Source organism: Amblyraja radiata, chromosome 19 (assembly GCF_010909765.2).
Source record: "Amblyraja radiata isolate CabotCenter1 chromosome 19, sAmbRad1.1.pri, whole genome shotgun sequence".
NCBI lineage: Eukaryota > Metazoa > Chordata > Chondrichthyes > Rajiformes > Rajidae > Amblyraja > Amblyraja radiata.
The window spans coordinates 37,420,657-37,447,893 of NC_045974.1; the positions used below are offsets into that span (position 1 = coordinate 37,420,657).

Genomic DNA, 27,237 nt, shown 5'->3' on the forward strand with positions numbered 1-27,237 from the left:
TACTCCAGAGCAGCATTTTGTATCTATCTTCGGGTTGTACACATCTGTGAGCTGGGCAGGACCCGTGTGGTAGAATTTGCGGTGCTTGAGTTATTACAAGAGTGGCGGCACTATGAGTTGGTGGAGTTTAGTGCGGGGCTGGCTGTTGGCAGCTTGTGGCGGTGGCTGTGGCCGGTCACTTCCCCTGGGCTGGACCTGCTGGCGTTCACCACACAGACTCCCACCATTCACTCTCGCGATACTCCATGCCTACACACACCAATACATGTTGCTCTTAAACTTCTCTGCCGCTCAGCTATATTTGTTTTTGTTCTACCGACTCATTGAAGCTGAGAGTCGTCTTGTCCAACTTCGCCTGGCGTGAAGCGGGCGGTGGGGGGTCACTGTTAGGTTGATGATATGCGGGCGGCTACATTTGGGAGCAGGACGGGTTCTGGAAGGGGCGCCAGTTTTGGAACTGGGGCAGTGTCTACCAAGCGTGGCTGGGTCCCGTGGTCTGGTGTGGGTGCGGCATTAGATCGACTCTGCGGGTCAGCTGAAAGATTCGAGGTCGTGTAAAAATCGAGCGAGGATCGGGGATTAATCCATGCTGCCGAATTGGGACATTTTCCTTTAAAATAAAAACGCGCCCATTCAGACAGCGAGTTGGAAGATGCATGGTTCACCCAAGACAAACTTTCCCATCATCATGGTAAGTTCCATGCGCACTGTTCTTGGGTCAGCTATGTTGGTCAGACCATTGCTGGCATTATTGGAAATCATCTACAAACAAAAATGTCACACCAGCTATCATCCCGCAACGTTGATTGCAACTTTAATCCCCAATGTTGTACATGGGAAAGGCAGGTTTGGTGTTTGGGCGAATACAATAAAAACCTCGAGATTCATCTCTTTAATCGTAAATATATGTAATTTTGGCACCGGGTTCTGCCGTGAACATTACTGGTTTTTATTTCCATGGAAGGTCAAACAGTTTCTCCCATTCTAAAATAATGTTTTTAACGCCTTTGGGGTTAAGGCTGCAGATTAATCAGATTATTGGCAAAGCAAGACGGACCTTTCCTCTGAGGAGTTTTTGTCTCGGCGTGAGTACAGAATATTTTGCTGATTAATGTAATGATTAACTTACTGAAGAAGTCCTCGCAGCTTGATGTTGTTCACTGTAAACCTTTCAGCGTCGTGAGTGGAAAAAGTACTAGTCTCGTTGTGCGCTATGACGAGTCAATTCCTCGTTTACACATTTACTTTAATGTGGGCATTTTTGGTGGCAAAACTGCAACTATTCCTGCGACCTCCCAGGATAGTTTGGGTACTTGTCGTTTCATAATTACATTAATTAACTCGACTTGGCTTTAGTATGTCAGACATACGGCACAGAAAACATATCCTCCAGAACAAAAAATAATATTTGCAACATATAATATAGAGCAGTACAGCACAGCAACAGACCCTCCTGCGGTCTATAATGTCTGTGCCAAACATGATGCTAAGACCAACTCTTATCTGCCTGCACATAATCCATATTCCGTATCTGTGTGCTTAAGCAAAGCAAGAATTTCATTGTCCTATACAGGGACACATGACAATAAACTCACTTGAACTTGTATGCCTATCCAAATGTACAGCAGATAATAATAGTAACCCAAATGTGCATGAATCTGAGTGTGAACAATTACCATAATGTCTTGAGGAAGGTGGATCTAAAATTGATTAAAATGTCAAATTAGTTTGTTTTTAATTTATTGGACGTGATTGTGTCTGGCTGTGCCTGAGAGAAGGTGGTGGTGAGCTGCCATTTGAACTGCTGCAGCCCGGCTGCCGTAGGTCTTCCCAGAGAAGGGACATCAAGATTTGGGCGTGGGAGATACTGATGCATTTTCAAGTCTGGGTGGTGTGTGGCTTGGAGAGGTATTTGTAGCATTCTCATTTTTTCTGATATCTTCCTTGGTTTAGTGATTGAAACTGTAGCAGTGTAAATAGCCTTGGCAACTAACTGCAGGGCAGAGCAAGTAGATGGAGGGAATGCCAACTTACAAGCTGTTTTGTTTTGGAAGGTGTTATACTTCTAGTGTGTTGTTCAAACTGCAGCAATCCTGGCAATTGGAGAGCATTCCGACAAATCCCTGATGTGTGTAGGTGAGATTGGAGTGGTTGCTACAGTATATAATGACTGGTCCAGTTAAGTTTCTGGTCAATAGAGACCACGAGATGTTTTTTGATTGAGGACTCTATAGTGTTACTCCATTGAATGATAAAGGTAGCTGGTGCACTCCTGCTGGGGTGGTTGATGTTTGAAACTTGCATTGTCAGGATCTTGTAGCATGCAGACTTGGTGTTTAAGTGAGGAATTGTATGTAGTAAGTGAAGAAACTTTTTCTTATGTTTATCAGCCAAGTGGTTATTTAACCTTTTTTTCCAGAGTTATATCCACCGTTGATTGAAGGAATTTCCTCGAACCTAACACTTATTTGTTATTTGCAGCAGTGTCCAGGAGTTAATCCTTGATCAGCTGAGACTCCATTACAAAGCAGGAGAACTGGCAGCTCTACCAGTCCCTCTTAACAAGTTAAATGATAGAACAGGGTGCAGTGAAGACATACTGTTTTAAACTCACACCCAATACAAAATAATTGGCAGTGTTCTTAAACTGGAAATATCTAAAGTTCTTTTAAAAATAAATTGGATTCAACAGTGCAAATTCAGCCAATTGATTTGATTGGTTTAATTAGGCAATTCTGTGCTATGTGCAAACTGTGACAATGTTAGGTGGGTGGGGCAGTGGATGGATATATAACCTGGCTTGATATATAACATTGGGTAGAATGTTTATGCAAAGCACGGCAACAGCTAGTTTATTCTCACCAAAGTGTATGTTACTTGAGGGCTTTAAACTTGGATCATGTCATTCTGCTTTCTCAATTCAGTGAAGTAGAATATTCTTTTATTTGCTACCAGCATTTTTATTTTTGCCTCCTTATTTATCCACTGGATTTCAACATATTGTTTAACTACTTTAAGAAAAAAAGGGAAGAGTATTGGCCACAAGACAACTTAATAACAACTGGCGACCAAACACCAAAGGAAGATGTCTGTAAGTTCAATTATATTAAGAGTGAAATAATAACATAGCTTCTATTTGTATCTATTGATGTGTTTAGGGAGAAGTAATCTCAATTCATTTCTGACAATGTAGAGATTTTATAAATGTACTTGTATTTCACCACTGAAATGTATTTAACAAATCTTAATGACAGATTATGGGGAGGAAAATGTTTACTTCATCAACGCTGCACTTATACACTTAACATTGCACTCACTATAAAATAATGGGTAACTTGTTATCACACAGAATTAACCTGAACTTCAATCCTTAACTTAGATGAAGGCCATGTCCTGTTTGATAATTAATTACTTTTGAAATTTGATCCACAGTCAGAATAAATTTAGTACTGAGTAGAAAATAAAATGTTGCTAAAACTGATTTATAGTGCAAAATGAATATTAACTCAAGTACATTTTATGATTCATACAATGAATGTATCGAAATTGAACACAATGTTGTGATATCTCTGCAGCACAAGGTACATATTCCTGATAGATTTTGCTTGTTTGTTATATTTGTCAAGTGTCATTATGCGTTATGTGTACTGTGAACAACTTTCAATTTTAACACATTTGCAGAATCCTATCCGACGCCACAAAGGACCATCAATAAAATCGCAGGGAATGTTGCGAGTAACAGGTAACTTTAAAATCCTAAAAATCCTATAAATAATAAATGGAAGAATTTTCAATTTCATGGAAGATGCTTTATTTTACATTTATAGCCAATTGCCTGGAGACGTTGGTTCATTGCTATCTGTTACAAACTACAATATTTGAATTTTTCTTGTTCTATTAAAAAGTGTTAAAGTAACAATTAATGGGCGATTTACTCTGTATCAAAATAAAACAAATGGACTATTTTTAGACTTCATTATTAACATTCTTCAGAACATCTTTAGCAGATGTTAATTTTCACAACAAGCACATGCTATCAGCAGACAAAATACTTGTATCACTCCAAATAAAAAGCATACAGGTTAGATTTTTACGATTTTTGTTTGAAAACCTGGAGTTAAAAAGAAAAATTTCAAGTGCTTTGGGGTGATTTAAATTGAAATTTGATGAGGTGGACATTTGACTGGAGTTTTGTATTTTCACCTTTCTAATGCTTTTCTGAGGGAATTTCTCCAATTATACTTGATTTCTACTATTTTCAGAATTTCTTCTATTGTGATATTTTTAAGTTGAAATTTCAATAATGGATGAAGATAGGGTGGCAGTGGAAATAGATATATATTAGTAGATACCATGCAGAATTAATTAAGTCCATGTTAAAATGCACATTTAAAAATATATGAATAGATCCAGATTTAATAGCTGAGCATCCACATTCTTTCAGTTGGAGAATTACAAAGATTCACAACCAATTTGGAGAACTTATTCTCCTCCTCTTCTGTCTTAAATATTATACCCAATAGCAGGGCTCCTCAGACTTACAGTCCTTCCCATCCCAAACGCACGATGCCCCTGTATATGACATTTACCTGTGGGGGAATAAATCCACGAAAGTACCTTGAGTATTGTTTTAAATATTCTTTAACTTTGTTGTTTAAAATGAATCTGCACTTCCCACCTCACCATTCCCAAGTACCACTGCTACAAGCAGAATATTTTACGTTTAAGATGTCATTTAAGTAAAAGTGCAGATTCATGGATGCATCCACTGACCTTGAGCAACAGGGACAGCCAGTGGAATGGATCAACCAATTTTTTTATCTTGTTTAGTTAAATTTTTGATTATTAGGTTGTGTTATGTGTGGTGGTGGGGTGGGGGGTGGGGCTAAAACAGGGCTTTCTGTCTCTCCCTTCGGGGGAATGCGACTTTTTCTTGTCATATCCCCCTTCTCTGCCTCCGTCTGCGCTGAGGCCTAATGGCGGAGCTGGCGGCCTCCAACCTGCGACCGACCACGAGGCTCCGGAGGTAGAGCCAGCCAGGACTCACCAACTGTGCCGTCTTCGAGCTGTGGCGGCGTTCGGGCAGCAGCACGACTCGGCGCTCCGGTGAGGGTGGCCCGGCACGGGGCTGAGACGCTCCGGTGGCAGCGGCACGACTCGAAGGCTGGGATGGCGCTCCCGTGAGGGCGGCCCTGCTCGGGGCTGGAACGGCGCTCCCGTGAGGGCGGCCCGGCTCGGGGCTGGAATGGAGCTCCCGTGGGGGCGGCCCGGCACGGGGCTGGAACGGCGCTCCGGTGGCTGTGGCGGCCCGGCTCGGGGCTGGAACGGCGCTCCCGTGAGGCGGCCCGGCTTGAGGCTGGAATGGAGCTCCCGTGGGGGCGGCCCGGCGCGGGGCTGGAATGGAGCTCCCGTGAGGGCGGCCCGGCACGGGGCTGAGACGGCGCTCCCGCGAGGGCGGCCCGGCGCAGGGCAGAGACGGTGCTCCGGTGGCTGAGGCGGCCCGGCTTGAGGCTGGAGCCCCCGTGAGGGCGGCCCGGCACGGGGCTGAGACGGCGCTCCCGCGAGGGCGGCCCGGCGCAGGGCGGAGACGGTGCTCCGGTGGCTGAGGCGGCGTTCTGGCAGCGGCGACCTGAATCTGGGGCTCGGCCGCGGGCCAGTAGGCGACATCATCGGAGCTCGCAGGTCACAGGCTGGTGCCTGTTTTCCAGAGCTCCCGCGGCAACAGCTGTGTCCGCTGGACTGGAGGGCGGCAGCTTCGATCACCCCGGGCCGCGGAGCTTGAACCGGCCCGTTCGCGGAGCTCGGTGAGCCGTGGGACTAACTTACATCGCCCGGTGGGGTATCGCCTCAGCGCAGAGGGAGAAGAGGAGGGAAGAGACAGTAACCCTAAGATTTTTGCCTCCATCACAGTGAGGAAGTGCCTGGTGAACTCACTGTGGTGGATGTTAATTTGTGTTTATTGTGTGTTTTGTTGTTTATTATTACATGTATGGCTGCAGGTAACGACATTCCGTTCAGACCGAAAGGTCTGAATGACAAATAAAGGATCTAAATAACATCCTGTGATGCTTCCAAAGATATTCGATCGCAGGCACCTCAAGTACATAATTGTCGACTCCGCTCCTCAACATATCTCCCCAGCACATACCCGATGCATGACATTGCATTGCTCAACCCATCCAAAGCTGGGACAAGCCATTCAAATACAGATCCTGTCCAGGAACACTGGTGCAATATACACTTACAGTGTTGGGTCTACTAGATTAGGGCATTGCAGCCAAGATTGGTACGGTCAAGAGATTGGATTTGGGGGAATGGGGTTTGGTTAGGAAATGGAATTGGGGGATGGGGTTATGGTCATTGAGATAGGCAATCTTTGTCAATCAATCTGAACATAAGTTGAATTGTTTCCCAATGAGTCATAAACTGTCATGATTATTAATTAGAAAATAAAATGTTTTAATGTGGCAAGTATGAGAATTCACATGAAAATGACATGTCAACATTTCAAATAACTTCAATGTAGAATTACCGATTCACTGTGAAAGTAACGGACAGAATTGCAACATATTTCAACTCGTTTGGTGATTGTGAGGGTAAAGTACATTTCCAAGCAGAAATAAGAAACTCGGATCTTGTTTTTCATTCGCATTTTTTTGTGTAAAAACATATGTTTTAGATGACTTATTGGCTATATCAAAGAAAAATCTCTTTGTGGTGTTCTAGGAAGCAGAACCTACTTGCAAGCTGAAATCCCACATCTTCCAAAAATCACCACTGCAGTCACCCGAGGGAATGATGTAAAAGAAACTCAAGTGCCAATTTCCCGTATTGCTGATTATTTTATGGAGAGGAAGAAAACTCTCAAATTGAATGGATTTCATTGGCAGGGGCAAAAGGTCCCTATGCCCAACAGTTTGCCTTTGGTAATAAGGTAAAGAATTCCAACTCTAAACTGAATCTGGAAATATCAGAATTTTCAATATATTGTATTGCTGTTGTGGATGTTTAAGTATTTACCTAATTAAACAGAAAACATCCAAATGCTCATCTTTTAGCATTAAAGTTTATTATTTTCTCTAAATTCAAACTTCATTTGATGCATTTGACTTCATAATTGATGTGCAATGTTCTTAACAGTATTTAAGTATCAGTATCAGTATTTACTTCAATGTCATTTTCACTGAGTACTTACATAAACAGAAGAAACAAAAAATTTCTTATTCCGTTCCTGTCACTTAATAAAAGCAGAATAAATACATACAACTTTAAAATTAACATAAGACATACACGATAAGTGTTAAGTTTACTCTGTGAAGACATGAATTTTCATAAATTGGTTCATGGACTCCTATCAGGTTGCAGTCTTTAATATTGTTAGTCATCTGATGAAAGTAATTGAACTTTCTCCCCAGTCATCATTTTTATTGGCAGCATCATGGGACAAGAGCAGTTGGTGTTCCTGCCACATAGTTTCAGCTACCAGGGTTCAAACTTCAGACCTTGGAAACTGTCCCTGTAAGTAATTGGGTTTCTCTTGGGTACACTCATTTCCTCCCAAATCACTTGGACCTACTCATAGGTTACTTGGCCACTGTAACTTGTTCCTATTGTAAGTGGGAGGAGGGGAATTTAGAGGAGGGAAGTAGATGGTTATGTGAGAAATAATACGTTACAGGGAGATGTCAGGGCATGGGTTTGAAGGGACAAACATAGATTTAAGATGACGAATGGCAGCCTCTCATTGAGATCTTAAGATATTAAGTTTAATTGAGAATTATTTAGATATGTTAAGGGGAAAAGAATAGCAAAGTCAAATGTGGATCCCTTGAAGGCAGACACGGGTGAAATTATTATGGGGAACAAGGAACTGGCAGAAGAGTTGAACAGGTACTTCAGATCTGTCTTCACTAAGGAAGACGCAAACAATCTCCCAGAAGTACTGGAGGACAGAGGATCTAAGGGGGTAGAGGAACTGAAAGAAATTTTCATTATGTGAGAAATATTATTGGGTAGGCTTATGGGACTGAAGGATGATAAATCCCCTGAGCCTGATGGTCTGTATCCCAGGGTCCTCAGGGAGGTGGCTCTAGAAATAGTGGACGCATTGGTGATCATTTTCCAATGTTCAATAGATTCAGGATCATTTCCTGTGGATTGGAGGATAGCTGATGTTATCCCACTTTTCAAGAAAGGAGCGAGAGAGAAAACGGGGAATCATGGACCAGTTAGCCTGACTTCAGTAGTGGGAAAGATGCTGGAGTCAATTATTAAAGAGGTAATAATGGGGCATTTGGATAGCAGTAAAAGGATTAGTCCAAGTCAGCATAGATTTATGAAAGGAAAATCATGCTTGACTAATCTTCTGGAATTTTTTGAGGATGTGACAAGTAAAACGGGCGAAGGGGAGCCAGTGGATGTAGTGTATCTAGACTTTCAGACAGCCTTTGATAAGGTCCTGCACGGGAGACTGGTAACTAAAATTAGAGCACATGGTATTGGGGGTAGGGTGTTGACATGGATAGAAAATTGGTTGGCAGACTGGAAGCAAAGAGTAGGAGTGAACGGGTCCTTTTCAGAATGGCAGGCGAGTGGCGTGCCGCAAGGCTCGGTGTTGGGGCCGCAACTGTTTACCATATATATTAATGATTTGGAAGAGGGAATTAGGAGCAACACTAGCAAGTTTGCAGATGACACAAAGCTGGGTGGCAGTGTGAACTGTGAAGAGGATGTTAGGAGGTTGCAGGGTGACCTGGACAGATTGAGTGAGTGGGCAGATGTGTGGCAGATGCAGTATAATATAGATAAATGTGAGGTTATCTACTTTGGTGGCAAAAACAAGGGGGCAGATTATTATCTCAATGGGGTTAGGTTAGGTAAGGGGGAGGTACAGTGAGACCTGGGCGTCCTTGTACACCGGTCACTGAAAGTTGGCATTCAAGTACAGCAGGCAGTGAAGAGGATTTCAGTATAGGAGTAAAGAGGTACTTCTGCAGTTGTATAGGGCTCTGGTAAGACCACATCTGGAGTATTGTGTACAGTTTTGGTCTCCTAATTTGAGGAAGGACATCCTTGTGATTGAGGCAGTGCAGCGTAGGTTCACGAGATTGATCCATAGGATGGCGGGACTGTCATATGAGGAAAGATTGAAAAGACTAGGATTATATTCACTGGAGTTTAGAAGGATGTGGGGGGATATTATAGAAACTTATAAAAAGGACTGGACAGGCTAGATGCGGGAAAAATGTTCCCAATGTTGAGTCCAGAACCAGGAGCCACAGTCTTAGATTAAAGGGGAGGCCATTTAGGACTGAGGTGAGAAAAAACTTTTTCACCCAGGGAGTTGTGAATTTTTGGAATTCCCTGTCACAGAGGGCAGTGGAGGCCAAATCACTGGATGGATTTAAGAGAGAGTTAAATAGAGCTCTAGGGGCTGGCGGAATCAAGGGATATGGGGAGAAGGCAGGCACGGGTTATTGATTGGGGACGATTGGGGACGTTCAGCCATGATCACGATGAATGGTGGTGCTGGCTCGAAGGGCCGAATTGCCTCCTCCTGCACCTATTTCCTATGTTTCTATATCTGTAACAAGGTTACAGAATATCTGTAACAAGATCAACAGCATAAGCATTGGTAGCAAAATACAATACTTTGGCAATAAATCTGCTGTGTTAATGTAAGAAGTGAAACAAGCTTGACAATAAAGCTACTTTTTTTTTAAAGCATTCATTTGCATAAAGTAGATATTTTAATTAATGTTTTTAATTTATTTCAGTAATCAAATAATTTAAATATTATGGTACTGCATAATATTAAAATGCATCAAGAGATCCATTTATTTGAGAACTTGGGGGTAAAACGTTGCTGCAAATGTTTTTATTTTAATTTGATAGCAGCGGTTGTCAAAACAACACGGAAGCAGGCCCTTCAGCTCACATTGTCCATGCTGACCAATATACCTATCTAAACTACTTCCAGTTACCCCAGTTTGCCCCATATCCTTATAAACCTTTCCTATCCATGTACTTGTTATCTTTTAATAGTAAGTAGTATTTTGCATTCTGTTCTAGGGGTTACAAGAGTGGAAATTGTGATAATATGACATATAAAGAAAGGCCAATTGGAAATAAAAAAGAAAGAACTTCTTTCTTAGAATCCAGCACAACAAGGTTTGCACTTTTCCATTTTGTTTCTTTCGTAACAAAATATCACACGTTGTGGTAGAATATTCTAAGATCACAACTTGTATGAAATAAAATGAATTCTTACTGGTTTCACTTTTAAATACTGGAAGCAAGTGATTTATTTTATAGGGAAAATCTGCAAAATTCAGCAGATGGATCAGCAAGTACAAGTTCAGATAATACTGGATTGGGCGACGACATAGATGGGAATAGCTCATCTTTGAGATATTGCAATGGATCATTAACAACCAAGTTCCAAAAGGTATGTTCATGACTGCAATTGTTAACATTTTATTGTAAATCAAACATATCATCGCTTCTGCTGGAGGAATTCAATCTGTTGAGGGAAATGGGGAGACAAAGTTTTTGGTGGGAATCCTTCAAACTGGTGGTGTAAGGGCATGTGGCAGGTAGAAAGGGGAAAGGATTGGGCAAGACTGGCCAAGACATAGATGGATCCAGGCGGAGTGATTCATTGGCAGATAATTCAGATGGGTGAGGGGAGGAATGGTGGGTAGAGTGGAATGGGGTGAAGAGGTGGGTGGGAGAGTTATATTTTCCCTTCTACCCATCATCCTTACCTCTAGTTCTATATTTCGCTCTCCACCCTCCTTTCACACTCCATCCTCTTCTTATCAGATTCCACCATTTTCTCCACATCACCCCCACCCCACTATCTCTACCCACTGAAAGCTTCTGCTTTTTGTAATTTTTCTGACATTTCTTTTCATAATACACCCTCTGTCACATTTTCTATCTTATCAGTTAATCAACTTTTTTTTCACCTTTTGGACACTGCACCATCCCCTTACCTTAGTTCTTCAGCTGATTTTATATCACTAACCACTAGACGCGTTAAGTTAATTCATCTCAGCTAAATTAGAGGTGATATAAATAGCTGAGATCCATCCTTTGACCATAGCAACGACCCATTAGTTATAACTTCCCAACTCAAAAATAGCACACACTCTTTCCCATAAATCAACTGTTAATGTGTTTCTCCAAGTCTCATTAGTCCATTTTCTATAATAATCTCTTATGTGGCAACATCCTGCATGCTTTTGAATAACAAACCACTGTATTGTGTCTATTGGCCTCCGACTTACCTACCCAACGAAAAGTCAAAAGGCTCTTCAGGTTTGTCGAGATGATTTCTTTCGTAATTCCTTGTTGGTTTTACCCAATCATATTTGTCTTTTTAAGTACTCTGTTACCACTCTCCTCATTATTGGTTCTAGCAATTACCCCATTGCCCATTTGAGCAAAAATACAAGACAAGCATGCAATGCTGAGAATACAGCAGATCCAATAGCATCCATGGGGATTTAATCTTTCAAGTCAAGGACTCTTCATTGGATGCGGAAACATGAGAAAATAAGCATTCCTTAAGTTGCAGTTGCAGGGCAGATGGAATATTAGTGAGGGGTTATAGGATAAAAGTAACTTTAAAAAAAAAAAAAAAAGTAAATTAATGGGCGGCATGGAGACGCAGCAGTAGAGTTGCCTTACAGCACCAGAGATCCGGGTTTGATCCTGACTGCGGGTGTTTGTACGGAGTATATATGGTCTCACCGTGACCTGCATGGGTTTTCTCTGGGATCTCTGGTTTCCTCCCAGACTCCAAAGACTTGTAGGTTTGAAGGCTTCTGTAAAATTGTACATTGTCCCATTGTCCCTAGTGTGTGTAGGATAGTGTTAGTATGTGGGGATCGCTGGCCAGCATGGACTTGGTGGGCCGAACAGCCTGTTTCAGCGCTGTATCTCTAAACTAAAATGAAACTATCATAACAGAGGTACATTTAAATCTGCAGAGAGAGAAAGTTATAGAGCATGAACTAGGCCTTTCAACCTTTTGAGTCCACACAGACCAAGTACTCATCTGCATTAACCCCAATTTATTCTCTACACATTTCCAAATACTCGCTCAAATTCTACCACTTGTCCATGGGCGAGACAAGTTTGCAGTGACGTTAACCTCCCCCAACCTGTGCATCTTTGGGATGTGGGAGGAAATTAGAGCACCTGGCGAAAATCCACACAGTGACAGGGACAGTGACGGCACCAGAGGGAAGGATTGAACCCAGATCATTGAAATTGTTAGACAGCAGATCAATCATCTGTGATACTGTGGTGCGTAATGGTTGCTTATCTGAAATCATTAAATTGAATAATAAGACTTGAGCAGTACATCCTCCCTGGATCAAAGTTAATGTGCACTTGCCAAATATATCTTGGACATTGGCAGACCAATATATGAGGGTGAAGACTGAGGTCAACAGGTCATTTAAAATGAAAAATAATTAATTATAAGCTGGGAGTCTCCCTTGCAGACTGAACAGAGTTGCTCTGCAAAATGGTCCCAATCTGCATTTGCTTTTGCTAATGTAGAGAAGAACAGGTTATGGGCACTTCATACATTATACAAAATTGGAAGAAAATTGTCACTTCACATGGATTAACAGTCACTGGATGGAAGGAGAGAAGGTGTTGCATCTCCTCTGTTTGCACGGGAAAGTGCTGTGAAATAGAGGCGTGATAGGCGGAGATGAACGAGTGGACCAGGGGAATCGCAAAAGGATCTGCTCCATTTAGAAAGCTGCCAGGAGATGGGAAGACATACCTGGTGATAAAATCGGGTTGAGGTTCCATAAATTGTGGATGATAATCTTTTGAATCTGGAGATGGTGTAGAAAGTGAGGTTATGAGATTTACTATCCTTGTTCTGCTTGGAAGAGAGTAAGTGAGAGCAGAAGTATAAGAAATAGAGGAGAGGTGAGTGAGAGCCCTGACAAATCTGGTGGAGGGAATGGCATGGTCACGGAGAAGGGAAGACAGCTTAAGGCATTGGTGCTGAATGCCTCATCAGAGCAGCAAACTTTGGTGTGCGCCCTAACAGAGACTTGGCTCTTTCCACACTTACCCACTCTGCAACTTTCTTATTTTACATGTCCATTGAGGGCCATTGTTTCTCTCTTTATGGGTGCTGATGAAACTGCGGAGCGCTTCTAACATTTTCCGTTTCTCTTCCCCATTTCCGATGATGGCCTAATTGGCCTCATGTTTTGCTACCTTTCTCCCACCTCTTGAATCGTCAGATTATATTTGCTACCTTGAAATCTGCAGCCACCATTCCAAAATCTAGCGATTCTGTAAAGTCCTTTATTCCAGTTTTTTTTGGCAAACTAAGATTTAAAGGAAGAAAAGTTTGCAATTTGAGAAGTATGAAGAGCTGTTTAATGTTCTGGCCTTAACCTGTGTTATGATTTCCTTTCTGGTAATTGCAATTTGACACCGTTATGAATTAAATAAAAACCCAAAAGAATTTGGATTATTCCCACATTAAGCCCACACTTGCAGAGGAAACATCTGGATGTGACTTTAATACTCTTATTTTTCAAAAAAATTGGATTATTTACACAGTTACTGACTCAGGCGATGTGTTGGGGTTTTGGCTTGCTCTTGCATTGCGCAAGTGCATACCAAGTATTCATTTATGCCAAGATATTTCAAATTATTTTTCCCAGCATCGGTTGTGAGATTGAACTTTGGCTGGTCTGTAAAAGGAATAGTAATTGATCCGCTGCCAGTCAGACAATGAAATGTGTAGGAAGGAACTGCAGATGCTGGTTTATATACCGAAGGTAGACACAAAATGCTGGAGTAACTCAGCGGCACAGGCAGCATCTCTGGAGAGAAGTAATTCGGGTCGAGACCCTTCTTCAGTATTACTGTATCCAGTCTGAGTTACGCCAGCCGTTTGTGTCTATTGTCAGACAATGAAATATCGGGGTTTTTTTGGGGGGGGGGGGGGGTGAGAGGAGAATGAAAAGTACACTGAAAAATAGGGAGGATTCCAGAGGAAGCCCCTAAACATCAACGAGAATTGTGAAATTCTTTGCAGCAACTTTGTAAAGTTAGAAGGCAAGGGCTGGGGAAATGCAGTGTAATTGTCTTGTTTACTCCAAGCAGCCAGTATAGGCGTGGTACACTGAATTGCTTCCATCGGTGTCTTATAAATAATACATTTAACATTTCATTTTCTTTCAAGTAAGTGATAGGATTTTATTCTAAGCTGTTTTCAGAAATATTTGGTTCTGATTTGTAAACTCCCAGTAAGGTGTGAGGCATTTATATGAAAGTGGCTAAAAGTATCTTCACATACACCTTGGATAGATATCCCATAATATCCTTGCCTGGAAAAATTATCTTTTAAAATGTTTTATTTCATCTGACTTTAATAATCTCATGTGGGAGAGAGTTCAAGATTTCCATTAGCTCTTAATTAGAGCTCAGTTATAAATGGCATTTTTAAATTATAGCCCTTTATTCAAGACTACAGCATTGGAGGAAGTACTTTCTCTCCATCTACCTAATCATCTTAACCACTTCAATTATGCCATCTCTTAATCTTCCCAGGGCAAGTACCTGCAAGCTAGTAAGGATATGGATCTTAACACTGAACAGGTTTGAACTAGGTTTACAAATACTTGCTCTTATGAGGACATTTTAAATTTGTGTGAAGTTGCTGTTCTTGCTTTATTTATGAGCTTGTGCTTTTATTCTGCTGTTGCAGACTTGCTCAAGATTTACTTTTTTTTAAACAAACCAGGCAAAAACAAAGGTGGCAGCAAGGTTCCAGGGAGGACATGGGTACGTAATGGATGGTGACTTTATAAGTGTGAAGGGCGTAAAAAGTGCCAATGTTGCAAATAGCTCATCAGAATGTGTTGCAAGAAAGAAATGGACAAAAGCCTTTGTGAAAAAAACTGTTAATAGGCAACAAAAACCCTCGGCATCGTCTATCGCGGAGAAACGAAATACCAGGTGAACTGAAACTCCTCTTAAAATGTATTTCAATTTTAATGTATTGGTGGCTCCCACTGCAGCATTGAGGAAAACCACTACTCCTCCCCTCATGCTCCTGCAAAGGAAATAATCCTGGCCTCTATTCGCTCCTCGTGACTGAAGTCGCACCATCCCAGTAACCATTCTTGTAAATCTTTTCTGGACCCTCTCTAATGTCTTCACATCCTTTCTTTTATTCATCCATCCTTTATTTTTTGGCATTGTCATCTTGTGGCATTGAGTGTATCTAACAAATAATGCTACATTTTGACCACTTTGTACTGGATCTTCATGCCCACTACATAGAAAACATTAGACATAAAATATAGGTGCAGGAGTAGGCCATTCGGCCCTTTGAGCCAGCATTGCCATTCAATATGATCATGGCTGATCATTCAGAATCAGTACCCCATTCCTGCCTTCTCCCCATATCCCTTGATTCCATTAGCACTAAGGGCTATATCCACCTCTCTCTTGAATTCATCCAGTAAATTGGCCCACATTGACTTCTGTGGCTGAGAATTCCACAGATTCACAACTCTCTGGGTGAAAAGGTTTTTCCTCACCTTAGTCCTAAATGGCCTACCCCTTATTCTTAAACTGTGTCACCTGGTTCTGGACTCCCTCAATATCGGCAACATTTTTCCTGCATCCAGCCTGTCCAATCCCTTAAGAAATTTATGTTTCTATAAGATCCTCTCTCATCCTAAATTCCAGAGAATATAAGCCCAGTCGATCAATACTTTTGTCATATGTCAGTCCCGCCATCCCAGGAATTAACCTGGTCAACCTACGCTGCACTCCCTCAATAGCAAGAATGGTCTTCCTCAAATTAGGAGACCAAAACTGCTCACAATACTCCAGGTGCGGTCTCATTAGGGCCCTATGCAATTGCAGCAGGACCTCCTTGCTCCTATACTCAAATCCTCTCGCTATGAAGGCCACCATGCCATTAGCTTTCTTCACTCTGCCTGTTGTAATTGCATGTTGACTTTCAGTGACTGATGTACAAGTACACCCAGGTCTCATTGCACCTCCTTTTTCTAATCTGACAACATTCAAATAATAATCTGCCTTCTTGTTCTTGCCACCAAAGTGAATAACCTCACATTCATCCACATTATACTGCATCTGCCATGCATCTACCCACTCACCCAACCTATCCAAGTCACCCTGCAGCTTCATAGCATCCTCCTCGCAGCTCACAATGCCACCCCGCTTTGTGTCATCCGCGAACTTGGAAATGTTACATTTAATTATTTTGTCTAAATCGTTAATATATATTGTATATAACTGGAGTTCCAGCACTGAGCCTTGCGGCACCCCACTAGTCACTACCTGCCATTCTGAAAATGAACCATTACTTCCTACTCTTTGCTTCCTGTCTGCCAACTAGTTCTCTATCCATGTCAATACCCTACCCCCAACACCATGTGCTCTAATTTTACACACTTGTGTGGGACCTTGTCAAAGACTTTTTAAAAGTCCAGATACCCAACCACATCCACTGGCTCTCCCTTATCCATTCTACTTGTTACATCCTCAAAAAATTTGAGACGATTAGTCAAGCATGATTTCTCCTTCATAAATCCATGCTGACTTCGACCGATCCTGTCCTTGCGTTCCAAATGCGCTATTACATCTTTAATAATCAACTCGAGCATCTTCCCCACTACCGATGTCAGGCCAATTGGTCTTTAATTCCCTGTTCTCTCTCTCCCTCCTTTCTTAAACAGTGGGGTTACATTAGCTACCCTCCAGTCCACAGGAACTGATCCAGAGTCCATAGAGCATTGGAAAAAGATTACTAATGCATCCACGATCCACGACATCTTGATCTATCCTCGCTCACTGTATGTAGAACTATGCACGTAAAACTAGAAAAGGTTTTTCACTCTCAACAGTCATATCCCAGAGGCCTGTCTGGCTTTCAAGCACCATGTTCCTGGAATATGAAACTTGGACTAAGAATACAACTTTGTTCTAAGAATTGTTCTTGGGAATAATTTAAATTTTTAATTTGCCACAAATGTTTGGCTACTATTTCCAGACATGATTTGATGGATGCATCCCCTGTACTGTACTTGTTCTCGCGGAGACCCAGGACCGTTGGAGACAGCGGTGGAGGGTCAGAGCGGTGAGGGCTTGAGTCGGGCGCGGGGCTTGTTCTCGCGGAGACCCAGGACCGTTGGAGACAGCGGTGGAGGGTCGGAGCGGTGGGGGCTTGAGTCGGGCACGGGGCTTGTTCTCGCGGAGACCCAGGACCGTTGGAGACAGCGGTGGAGGGTCGGAGCGGTGAGGGCTTGAGTCGGGCGCGGGGCTTGTTCTCGCGGAGACCCAGGACCGTTGGAGACAGCGGTGGAGGGTCAGAGCGGTGGGGGCTTGAGTCGGGCACGGGGCTTGTTCTCGCGGAGACCCAGGACCGTTGGAGACAGCGGTGGAGGGTCAGAGCGGTGGGGGCTTGAGTCGGGCACGGGGCTTGTTCTCGCGGAGACCCAGGACCGTTGGAGACAGTGGTGGAGGGTCAGAGCGGTGAGGGCTTGAGTCGGGCACGGGGCTTGTTCTCGCGGAGACCCAGGACCGTTGGAGACAGCGGTGGAGGGTCGGAGCGGTGAGGGCTTGAGTCGGGCGCGGGGCTTGTTCTCGCGGAGACCCAGGACCGTTGGAGACAGCGGTGGAGGGTCGGAGCGGTGGGGGCTTGAGTCGGGCACGGGGCTTGTTCTCGCGGAGACCCAGGACCGTTGGAGACAGCGGTGGAGGGTCAGAGCGGTGAGGGCTTGAGTCGGGCGCGGGGCTTGTTCTCGCGGAGACCCAGGACCGTTGGAGACAGCGGTGGAGGGTCGGAGCGGTGGGGGCTTGAGTCGGGCACGGGGCTTGTTCTCGCGGAGACCCAGGACCGTTGGAGACAGCGGTGGAGGGTCGGAGCGGTGGGGGCTTGAGTCGGGCACGGGGCTTGTTCTCGCGGAGACCCAGGACCGTTGGAGACAGCGGTGGAGGGTCGGAGCTTACCAAATCCCGTAACGTTCCACACTCCATAGGGAGGGTTTCTGGGGAAGCCGCTGATTGGTGGGAGCAGACTAGAGGAAGCAGCTGATTGGGTGCAACCTCAGGTTAGCATTTCTGCTTTTTGGTTAAGGGTACAGTGATTTAGTAAGGGTACAGTGAGCTAAGGGAGGCTAGGGAAGCGGAAAATCAAAATGTGACAGGAGGATCCAGAATGTGTGAAGATAAAGCTCTAGATGTAAAAGGGGCAAAAACGGAAGGAAGGGTAGTAAAAATCATCTGAAAGTGCTTTATCTAAGTGCGCTGTACACGGTATTAGTGAGACCACATTTGGAATACTGTGTACAGTTCTGGGGTCCATACTTAAGAAAGGATGTACTAGCCCTGGAGGCAGTGCAGCGAAGGTTTACAAGATTAATTCCTGCAATGAGGGGATTGACATATGAGGAAAGGTTAAGTAAGCTGGGACTCTACTCTTTGGAGTTTAGGAGAATGAGAGGCGATCTCATTGAGACGTGTAAGATCGTGAGGGGCCTTGATCGGGTGGATGCACCGAGGATGTTCCCAATGATCGGGGAGGCTAGAACTAGGGGACATAGTTGCAGAGTGAGGGGGGGCTCTTTTAAAACTGAGATGAGGAAGAACTTCTTCACCCAGAGGGTGGTTAGTTTGTGGAGTTCACTGCCCCAGGGAGCAGTGGAAGCAGTAACGTTGAATTTATTTAAGTCAAAAATAGATGGTTTTTTAGCTGCCAAGGGGATAAGGGGCTACGGGGAGAGGGCAGGGATATGGACCTAGGTATGGTTAGTATAGTAGACCTGAGTGATCTCCTGGACAAGTGTCGATCGCCTGGATTGGGGTCGGAGAGGAATTTCCCGGATTTTTTTTCCCGAATTGGACCTGGGTTTTTATCCGTTTTTTTGCCTCCCCCAGGAGATCACGCGGTTCTTGGGGTGGAGAGGGGTGATAGCGGTATAGAGGGGAGGGTAGTGTCTTGTGTTCTGTGTCTTGTGTCTACTGTTTGTGGGTAAGTGTGTCTGTTTAGTGTTCAGCCATGAGTGAATGGCGGTGCGGGCTCGACGGACCTGATGGTCTACTCTCGCACCTACTTTCTATGATTCTATGATTCTATGATACTGTAGCTGTGCAGCATTACTTTACAGTGGAGATGGCCACTGAACAATAGACTGGCTTGTGTTGAATCTGTTTAGTTTTAGAGGTACACCATGAAAACAGGCCTTCCAGCCCATTGACCATTGTTACACTGGCCATTGATCACCTGTTCATACTAGCTTGTTGCTTTCCACTCTCTCATCCACCCCCTACACATTAGGGGCAATTTTACAGAGCCCAATTAACCTACAAATCTGCACCTCTTTGAGATGAGGGAGAAATCCCATGCGGCCAAAGGAAGAATGCAAATTTCACACAGACTGCACCCAAAGATAGGATTGAACCTGGTCCCTTGCGCTGTAAGGCAATGCCTCTACTAGCTGCACCACTGTGCTACTCCTTTCTGTTTGCCCTCCTGTCGCAGCAGCCTTTCCACTCAAACCTCATCATGGTTAGATGATCCTTTAGTGGCCCAGCGGGATACATTGAAATCCAGGCTTCACTGCCACAGCTGTTCCTCTGTCACAGTTGTCTGAGCTCTTTCACAATTGGGAAGTTTGATATTCCTTATTTGCTGCTGTAGTACACGAGCACCATTGCAAGGAATGTGCTAACTTACCCGGAGCTGATATTCAGTGAAGATAGACACAAAATGCTGGAGTAAGTCAGCGGGACAGGCAGCATCTCTGGATAGAAGGAATGGGTGATGTTTCGTGTTGAGCCCCTTCTACAGAACTGCTGACCGAAGTGGAGCCTGATCTGGCCCATTATTTACAGGATAAACGTTCCATTGTTCCCAGGCATCATCTTCCATGGACCAGAACGGAAAAGAAACCAACTAGAATAAAAATTGACTACAAAGTTAGCACTTAAAAGCCTCTCGGAAAAGCAGGCAAAAGCCTCCAAATTGCTTTCTTATTCTAATTTTCCTGCTCTTACATTGTTGTACCTTGAGTCTACTTATCCTTTCATCATTCCCTCCTGTATCTCTCATTATTTCCATTCATTTCCTCCTGCACACGTCTTTAAATTGTAATACCAACATAAAAGGCCATATATATCAGAAATATGTTCTTGCGGTGTTCATAAGACTGAGTGAAGATTATTCAGTCCATAAAGCTTCATCATTTTGCTTCAAACATCAGCAGTGCCCATCAGTAACCCAAACTCGAGGACAGTATTTATGACATTAGGAGCTCCAGGAATCGTATATCTGTTTTTAGAGACCAGGTTTGCATAATATAGAAAGAAGCAAAACGTTTGTGTATTGAAAATAATTAGTCAAAGATGTAGCGCTTCTTTAAGCACTGTTTTATTAATTAAGTAGGTGAATTAGGTTTTCAATTATTTATTTATAAGGACATATTAAAATTTTCTATTTTGAGTCCATGTACTCAGCTCTGGAAATTGCAGTTTTAATCATACTGAATTTTCATCACACATTATGACACCACATACCTGACAGTAATGTACGGATAACACCGAAGCACACTTAAATGTGGGAATCCAGAGGTTGCTGACATTGGTTTCCTATTTTTTCCAATGTTCCCCATCATAATGTTCAGAAATTAAAACAATGCTGAAATGCTGGTGCAGTTACAAATTCCCCTTGACACAAAGTACCCTGTGAATGGTATACAAGACGTAAGTGCCTTTTAGTAGTGCACTAATTCATAATCACCAATCTCACTAATTTCCCCCCACTAACAATGCTTTGTACAATGTGTATTTTCCTCAAACAGGTCAAAGCATTTCCTTGAAAAAGTTTCTATCTTAATTTTATGTGTATGTCAGAATTTTGGTAAACCAATAGTAATATTTAAAAGTTTTTTTTTTTTGCGATGGCATTTTTAACTATGTTTGCTTGGAGTGAGAAATCTGGCCTGGGTGAGATTGCTATTGTATCCCTGGAGCAAACAGTTGACCATACTCCCATTAGGAAAGATCAAATCTATCCCCTTTAGATCTCTGTCTTTAAAAGCAACTTTGCCTGGGATTAGTGCGAGTGGCTTTGGGGATGGAAATCCACTGTCCTTCTCTGCCTATGTGTGTCTTCAGCTCCACTTTACTGTGACCAAGCATGCAATGGAAACCTCACAGATGCTGGAAATCTGGAATAAAAGCAGAAAACACTGGAAGAAACACTCAGCATGTTACAGGTCCAGGATTGTAGGCTAATTGGATTGATATAGATGTAAAATTGTCACTAATGTATGTAGGGTAGTGCTAATGTGTGGGGATTGCTGCTCATTATGGACTTGTTGGGCCGAAGGGCCCGTTTCTGCGCTGTATCTCCAAACTAAACTAAACCTGTGTGGGGAGAATTTACACAAAATGAATCTGCTACACTTTGATCAAAATGTTAACGCTGTTTCTCAATAGATGTGTCCTGACCTCCTACATAATTCCACCATATTTTTATTAAAGTGTCTATCACTTGACCAGTAAACCAATCAATTATAGTTATGTGGCTGCCACGGAAAGAGAGGCAGGCAGTAAGTTCCCGCTAGAGCAGAGTAGCTACATCCCAAGCAAGGGATATATGAAAGGTTCCTAGTTACCTTTGCATCTTGTGGACGGCAGAATATTGTAAGAAATGTCTCTGGATGAACAATTCCAATATAGCTCACATTTAAAAGCTGCAGAACTCTTTAGTGATTGAGATCCTTACTCAGGATGAAGAAATTCATGTGAAGTAAAGATTGGAAGATTTTTTGGATGGGGTAATGTAGGCTGGAGTGTCATTTGTGCTACCTGTCCCAGGTCCTCTGCTGTTCTTCCAATTCAAAAAGTGAAATCCATTTAATCAAAAATATCTGATTAGCTCATTGTGGACAGGACCTGTTGCTATGCATTCTATTATTAAATCTTTGAATTTGCAATGATGTACTTGGCCATTGATATTGTTTGTCCAATTAGTTGTTATTCTCAGAATGACAATGTTATGCATAGTTGACCATGCCGTCATTCTCCAAAACCTTCCCTCCATAGAGAAGCTGTATTCACTTGGCTCTGTTCTTCCAATCAAAGCCAAAAAATCGCCTGTTATGGCTACCCTTCTTGTTCCTCACAGTTATCTCTTGGAACCCCTGTGATCTATATCACATCCCTCCCCAATAAGATAACCAACCTCTCAGTACCATTGTCTAAAAGGATGGCATCCGTTTCCATGCATGCACTAACTAATCATCACCTTTTTCAATCCATCATCAAGTTGTCATATTGCTTGGGTTACCTCCATTGCAGGATGAGCAGATGTTTCCATCACAAATTCTGGAAGAGCAAGACCATCGTCCTGCTTGACAGCTATTAACTTTGTCATTAGCTCCATGCTCTTCTAAAATTTAGATGAATGGAAATCTCTGCTCATCCTCTAATGGAATTAAGGCACGCAATATGACAACTTAGAGACACATGGTGGATTGCGAAAGGTGATGATGAGTTAGTGCATGCATGGATATTAATGCCATCCTTTGGGGCTGCCTGCAATATTCATGTCACATTTTATCCAGAGGTGAAGTTCTCCCTACCCACGCACTTGTCCTCACCAAGCCACCTGTTTCTAGCTCTTTACCTTACCTTGATTGCCATACTACTTTGCATTTGCTGACACTCTTATTAATGCCACTGTTAGCTTATTGTTTGAATGTACTGACTCACCCCTGGCCGCTCCCTTGTTCCACCATCCTTCAAAGAGTGGATCCAAAAATATGCTGCTTGTATCAAGTTTGTTCACTCATTACTCTATTCTGGTTCATTTGCTTTGACTCTAACCGAAGCAATGTCTCAATATTAAAATTGATATTTAATGTTTACACAGCAACATGGTTAATTCTGACTTCTCGCACATTAAGGGTAATAAATGCTGATCCAATGCTATCCTTGTCCCATGAATGAATAGATAACAGAACAAAGGTGCACTATTTTGCACAGAGAAAGCAACATGTAAAATTAACTCCAGAATAAATAATATTTTTGTAAAAAATTGTTTTTTTAAATTGCATCCTTAAAAGTATTTTTACATTTTGAAGGACTGAACTGGAACAAGGCTGCAGTCTCTCCTGCTCGAATGAAATTACATTAGATTTGGAACTGGAGCACAGATCTGTGAGTCAGGCTGCAGACTGTAGTGAACACCCTGGCTCTGGCCAATTGTGCTTGGATGATAATTGTGCTAAAAATGTGGAAAACCTCACTGGGGAGAGAGGAGCTGATCCGGATCATGCTGCAAAGGTGTCATCTCAAACAACTTTCCAAAGCCTAGATGTCCACAACATTCTGGCCGGGATTCCAAAAGGTGTGAAACCGGAAGGAAGGGTGAACAAAATAGTGAAGCAGCCTGATCAAAAATGTCCACGGATTAAATCAAGCTCCTCTATAGGAACCAGTATAAGCAAAGTCTCTGGGAAGTCACTTTCTACCAAAGCCTCCAAAACACCAGCTTGTTCCAGTGTGTTGAACAAATGCTCTGATAATGAATCCAAAGCCAGTTCCAGTATGAGTGAAGATAGCAGAATTGAAGAGTGTATGTTTGAACTTAATCAGATATCGCAGGAGAGGGTAACAAGCACATCTGCCACTGTTGGAGTGCCCGTGGTGAAGTGTGGTGCAAGATGCCATAATCAGAGGCTACCATTGAAATCTTCGCTGAAGAAATCATTCGACTGGCGTGCTCATTCTCAATCAATGGCTACACATGTCCCCAAGTTTGGAGAGCAGTGCAAGGATGCTGGTGCAAATCAGGCTTTAGCCAAAAATAAACTTGTGTCCATCCATCAGTCATTAAACCAAACAGCGCAGAATTATACCTACTCAATTCCTGAGGAGGAGTCCCCAGAGTTTTGTGAAAAGCTTTCTGATGTCGAGAAGCAATGCAGGAAGCTAAGACAACTTTGTCACCAATCTTCTCATCATCGCCTTCAAAACGTATGTAATTTGGGATTGCGGACTACAATTCAGCAGAAATTGGTGCAATTACATTACTGTGGCACAGCAGATCAACAATTGGCCAGGAATATGAAAATTGCTGCAAATACAAATATGTCTTCTCATCAATTTTATTGGAGGGAGAATCACGCTTTTCAGCCTGAGAATGAACCACAGCACATGCAATTCCCGCAACCACAAGATTTAATATGGTGCAAAAATCCCTCCACACAACGTACTGTTGAACTGTTTACTTCTCATGGTGGTGAAGTTCCAAAAATAACCATGACTTGTCCTACTCCAATTTCATGCCGAACACCTTCTTAGAGAGATGCAATCCAGAAGATTGTTCTCAATTTTCCATAATTGTGTCGGGTCGGGACCCTTCTTCAGGCTGGAGAAATCTGAAGAAGAATCCCGACCTGGAACATCACCTATCTGTGCTTTCCCTAGAAGCTGCCTGTCCCGCTGAGTTGTTCTAGCACTTTGTGTAAGAAAGAACTGCAGATGCTGGTTTAAATCGAAGGTAGACGCAAAATGCTGGAGTAATTCAGCAGGACAGGCAGTATCTCTGGAGAGAAGGAATGGGCGACGTTTCGTGTGCTCTAGCACTTTGTTTCTTTTATATTGGGGTGATGCGAACTATTAAGACTCCCTTCCCTCCTTATTCTCTGACTTTGACCAAACCTCTGCAGAAGTCACTGTCTGCCCATGGGGCATGAATTTGGGAGAGAGAGGCATGCTTTGTTGTGCCTTCCTGAATTGTGATTCAATCCATAGACAGAATTTACATTGGAACATCCTGAACAATTAACACACCATGTCTTTAGGAAAGAAAGAAAAGCTTATTGATTAATTACTTTGATAGACTGTTTCCATAAAATGCACTTGAACAGTTTTGAGCCTAATACATTTGATGAGTGTTGACCCGAAATGTCACATTGTGGCGCCACCTGGTGGCAACCCAAGGGCACAACGAACCATCGGCTCTAGAGGGCGGCGTATTGGTGTGGGAGGCGCTAGTCACGGGGTCGGTACCTGAGTTTGTATTTAAGGCCGGGCAACACCCGCGACCTTTGAGGAGTAGGGAGCTGTATTGGAAAAAATAAACACGTCTAGTGCACGCAACTCGTGTCCGATTAGTTTTTGGCTGGACTCCTTCACGTCCCCGCCACACTGGTGACCTTGACACCCAGGAGTGTAATCCTGAAAGGGAAATTTGAAAAGAAAATGCATGCTGCCGCTGCCACCTACGAGGCCGGACTCAACGCGGTCTCCCAGAAGCTACTGACATTTTGGATCTCCCAGCCGGGGGTTTGGTTTCGACAGACCAAATCCCAATTTTACATCCACGGTGTTACAGCCAATGAGACCCGCTCTCACTATGTGGTAAGCGCCCTTGACCAGCAGACGGCCGGTCGGGTCATCTTTACCTGGATAACCCGCCGGTCGTGAGGAAATACACAGGGCTCAAGGCTCCAGATCTACGGGCCGAGCCGAGCCGAGCCGAATGCAGCGCGCCTGTCGGGTCCTCATGGGCGGGCTCAGTGACCAGATGCCCTCGGCCCTCATGAACGAGATGCTCACGCTCATGGGTGACCACCTGCCCTGCCTGCTCTTTAAATTTACTGACCTGCAGCAGTTGCCGCGAGACATCAGTTGGCAGCTCGTGGGGGAGAGCTGCGAGAATCCCATCCGGCTATCGGCCCACGCTAATGAGTTGTGGATTTCTGACCAGCATTGGACGCATTGTGGGCGCATTGGAATACCTGGAACCGCTGGAATCCCCGGAATCGCTGGATTGGATTGATTCAATGACCAGGCAGGCCCAGAGACCCAGGACCATGCGCACAAGAGGGCCACGCCCACAAGAGCCACAGGTAATACAGGAGAGGAGGAAGGCTGAGCAGGACCCAGGAGATTGAAGGAGAAGGATGTGGTGTTTTTACCACCAGTGCTGGGGTTCAGCAGCCCGCCAATGCTGCCAGCCATGTTCGTTCCCGGGAAACGGCAGCGCAGGCCGCCGATAGTCACCGCGGTGGCCGGCAGGATCCATCGACTGTATGTCTGGGACCAGCGCACGAGGCTCAGGTTCTTGGTGGATACGGGGGCGGAGGTCAGCGTACTGCCCCCATCTGGACTCGACCTTCGGGCTGGTAAGAGGGGCCCCCCGTTAACAGCTGCGATTGACAATACAATCCACACATGGTGCCCGCACGGTTCCTGTCATTTTCGGCGCGTGCCATTTCACCTGGCCATTCATCATCGCAGACGTGGCCCAGCCGCTGCTGGGCGTAGATTTCTTGCGGGCGCAGTCGCTCCTCGTGGACGTGAGGGACCAATGTCTCTTCCACGTATCAACTTTTGAGAAGATCTTGTAGCAATGTTACAAAATTTTGAGATTTTAAAAATCAAGTCTGCAATTTATCCCATCAGATAAAGCATAAAAAGAAGTTTAATTTGACACCTAATTCACTTTCATATCTTCAGTATTAAAAAAGTTATGGCCATTTTCATACTCGGAAATTAGCATCTTGTTCCCTATTGCTTTTCCATTGACTTAACACAAAAGCTGTGATCAAGGACAGTCATAACTTTCTTAAAAATTAAGAGAACTGAAATAAATTTTCAGTTATTATAGATTGAAGCATTCTGAAACAAATATTAAACAATCTTACTTGGATGACCTGAAATTAAAGCATATCATTAGTTAGTTATCTAATTATAGCTAATTCCAAAATTCAATTACTATCCATTTCTTAAGAAAAGATTTACATTTTTAAATAGCCTAAATGTCCAAATAACATTCACACAAGAATTCACAATCTAACATGATTTTTAAATCTCATTGTCTTGAATTTATAGGCCAAATGGAAGGAATTTAGTGTTTAATTGCTGTAAATTAATGGCCATTTAAATCATCTTGCGAGTGGGCTTTTGTGGAACGCGATGGTTTGGAACGTTGCAGTTGCAGTGAATTTGAACCCCATGTCGGCAGGAAAAATACTGCCGGTTCGGATAGGCTCCAAGTCACCTTCTCGCAACTTAAAATTTTGATTAAAGGCATCTTAAGAAGTACTTTTTAATGTAAAAATAAACAGCGTACCTTGCCCTGTACCCTACGTGAGATCCGTCACGTTGTCGGCATTCACGGCTTTTGAAGAT

At 43.3% G+C, this 27,237-nt stretch overlaps 1 protein-coding gene across 3 annotated transcripts; it reads left to right on the forward strand.

Annotated features, from left to right (window-relative positions):
- The first annotated feature begins 226 nt into the window (after positions 1–226).
- On the forward strand, positions 227–24,551 carry LOC116984143. Of its 3 annotated transcripts, none has more exons than XM_033038267.1 (8): positions 227–695; positions 3,019–3,091; positions 3,682–3,742; positions 6,727–6,934; positions 10,072–10,170; positions 10,315–10,447; positions 14,795–15,009; positions 23,178–24,551. In XM_033038267.1, the coding sequence occupies exons 2-8, from the start codon at positions 3,086–3,088 to the stop codon at positions 24,397–24,399; spliced, it is 1,944 nt and encodes a 647-aa protein (XP_032894158.1). In that variant the 5' UTR covers positions 227–695; positions 3,019–3,085; the 3' UTR covers positions 24,400–24,551. The 3 variants fall into 3 exon arrangements, with proteins under 3 accessions (XP_032894158.1, XP_032894157.1, XP_032894156.1); XM_033038266.1 differs by having other exon boundaries at positions 227–691; XM_033038265.1 differs by lacking the exon at positions 3,019–3,091 and having other exon boundaries at positions 227–691.
- The last annotated feature ends 2,686 nt before the right edge of the window (positions 24,552–27,237 follow it).

What these genes read in the sequence shown, in the direction of transcription:
- LOC116984143 (XM_033038265.1), top strand. Translation starts at nt 653, where the DNA reads ATGCATGGTTCACCCAAGACAAACTTTCCCATCATCATG. An exon ending in CAAACTTTCCCATCATCATG is followed by an intron (nt 692 to 3,681) that starts GTAAGTTCCATG and finishes ACACATTTGCAG; the next exon opens with AATCCTATCCGACGCCACAA. An exon ending in GGGAATGTTGCGAGTAACAG is followed by an intron (nt 3,743 to 6,726) that starts GTAACTTTAAAA and finishes GTGGTGTTCTAG; the next exon opens with GAAGCAGAACCTACTTGCAA.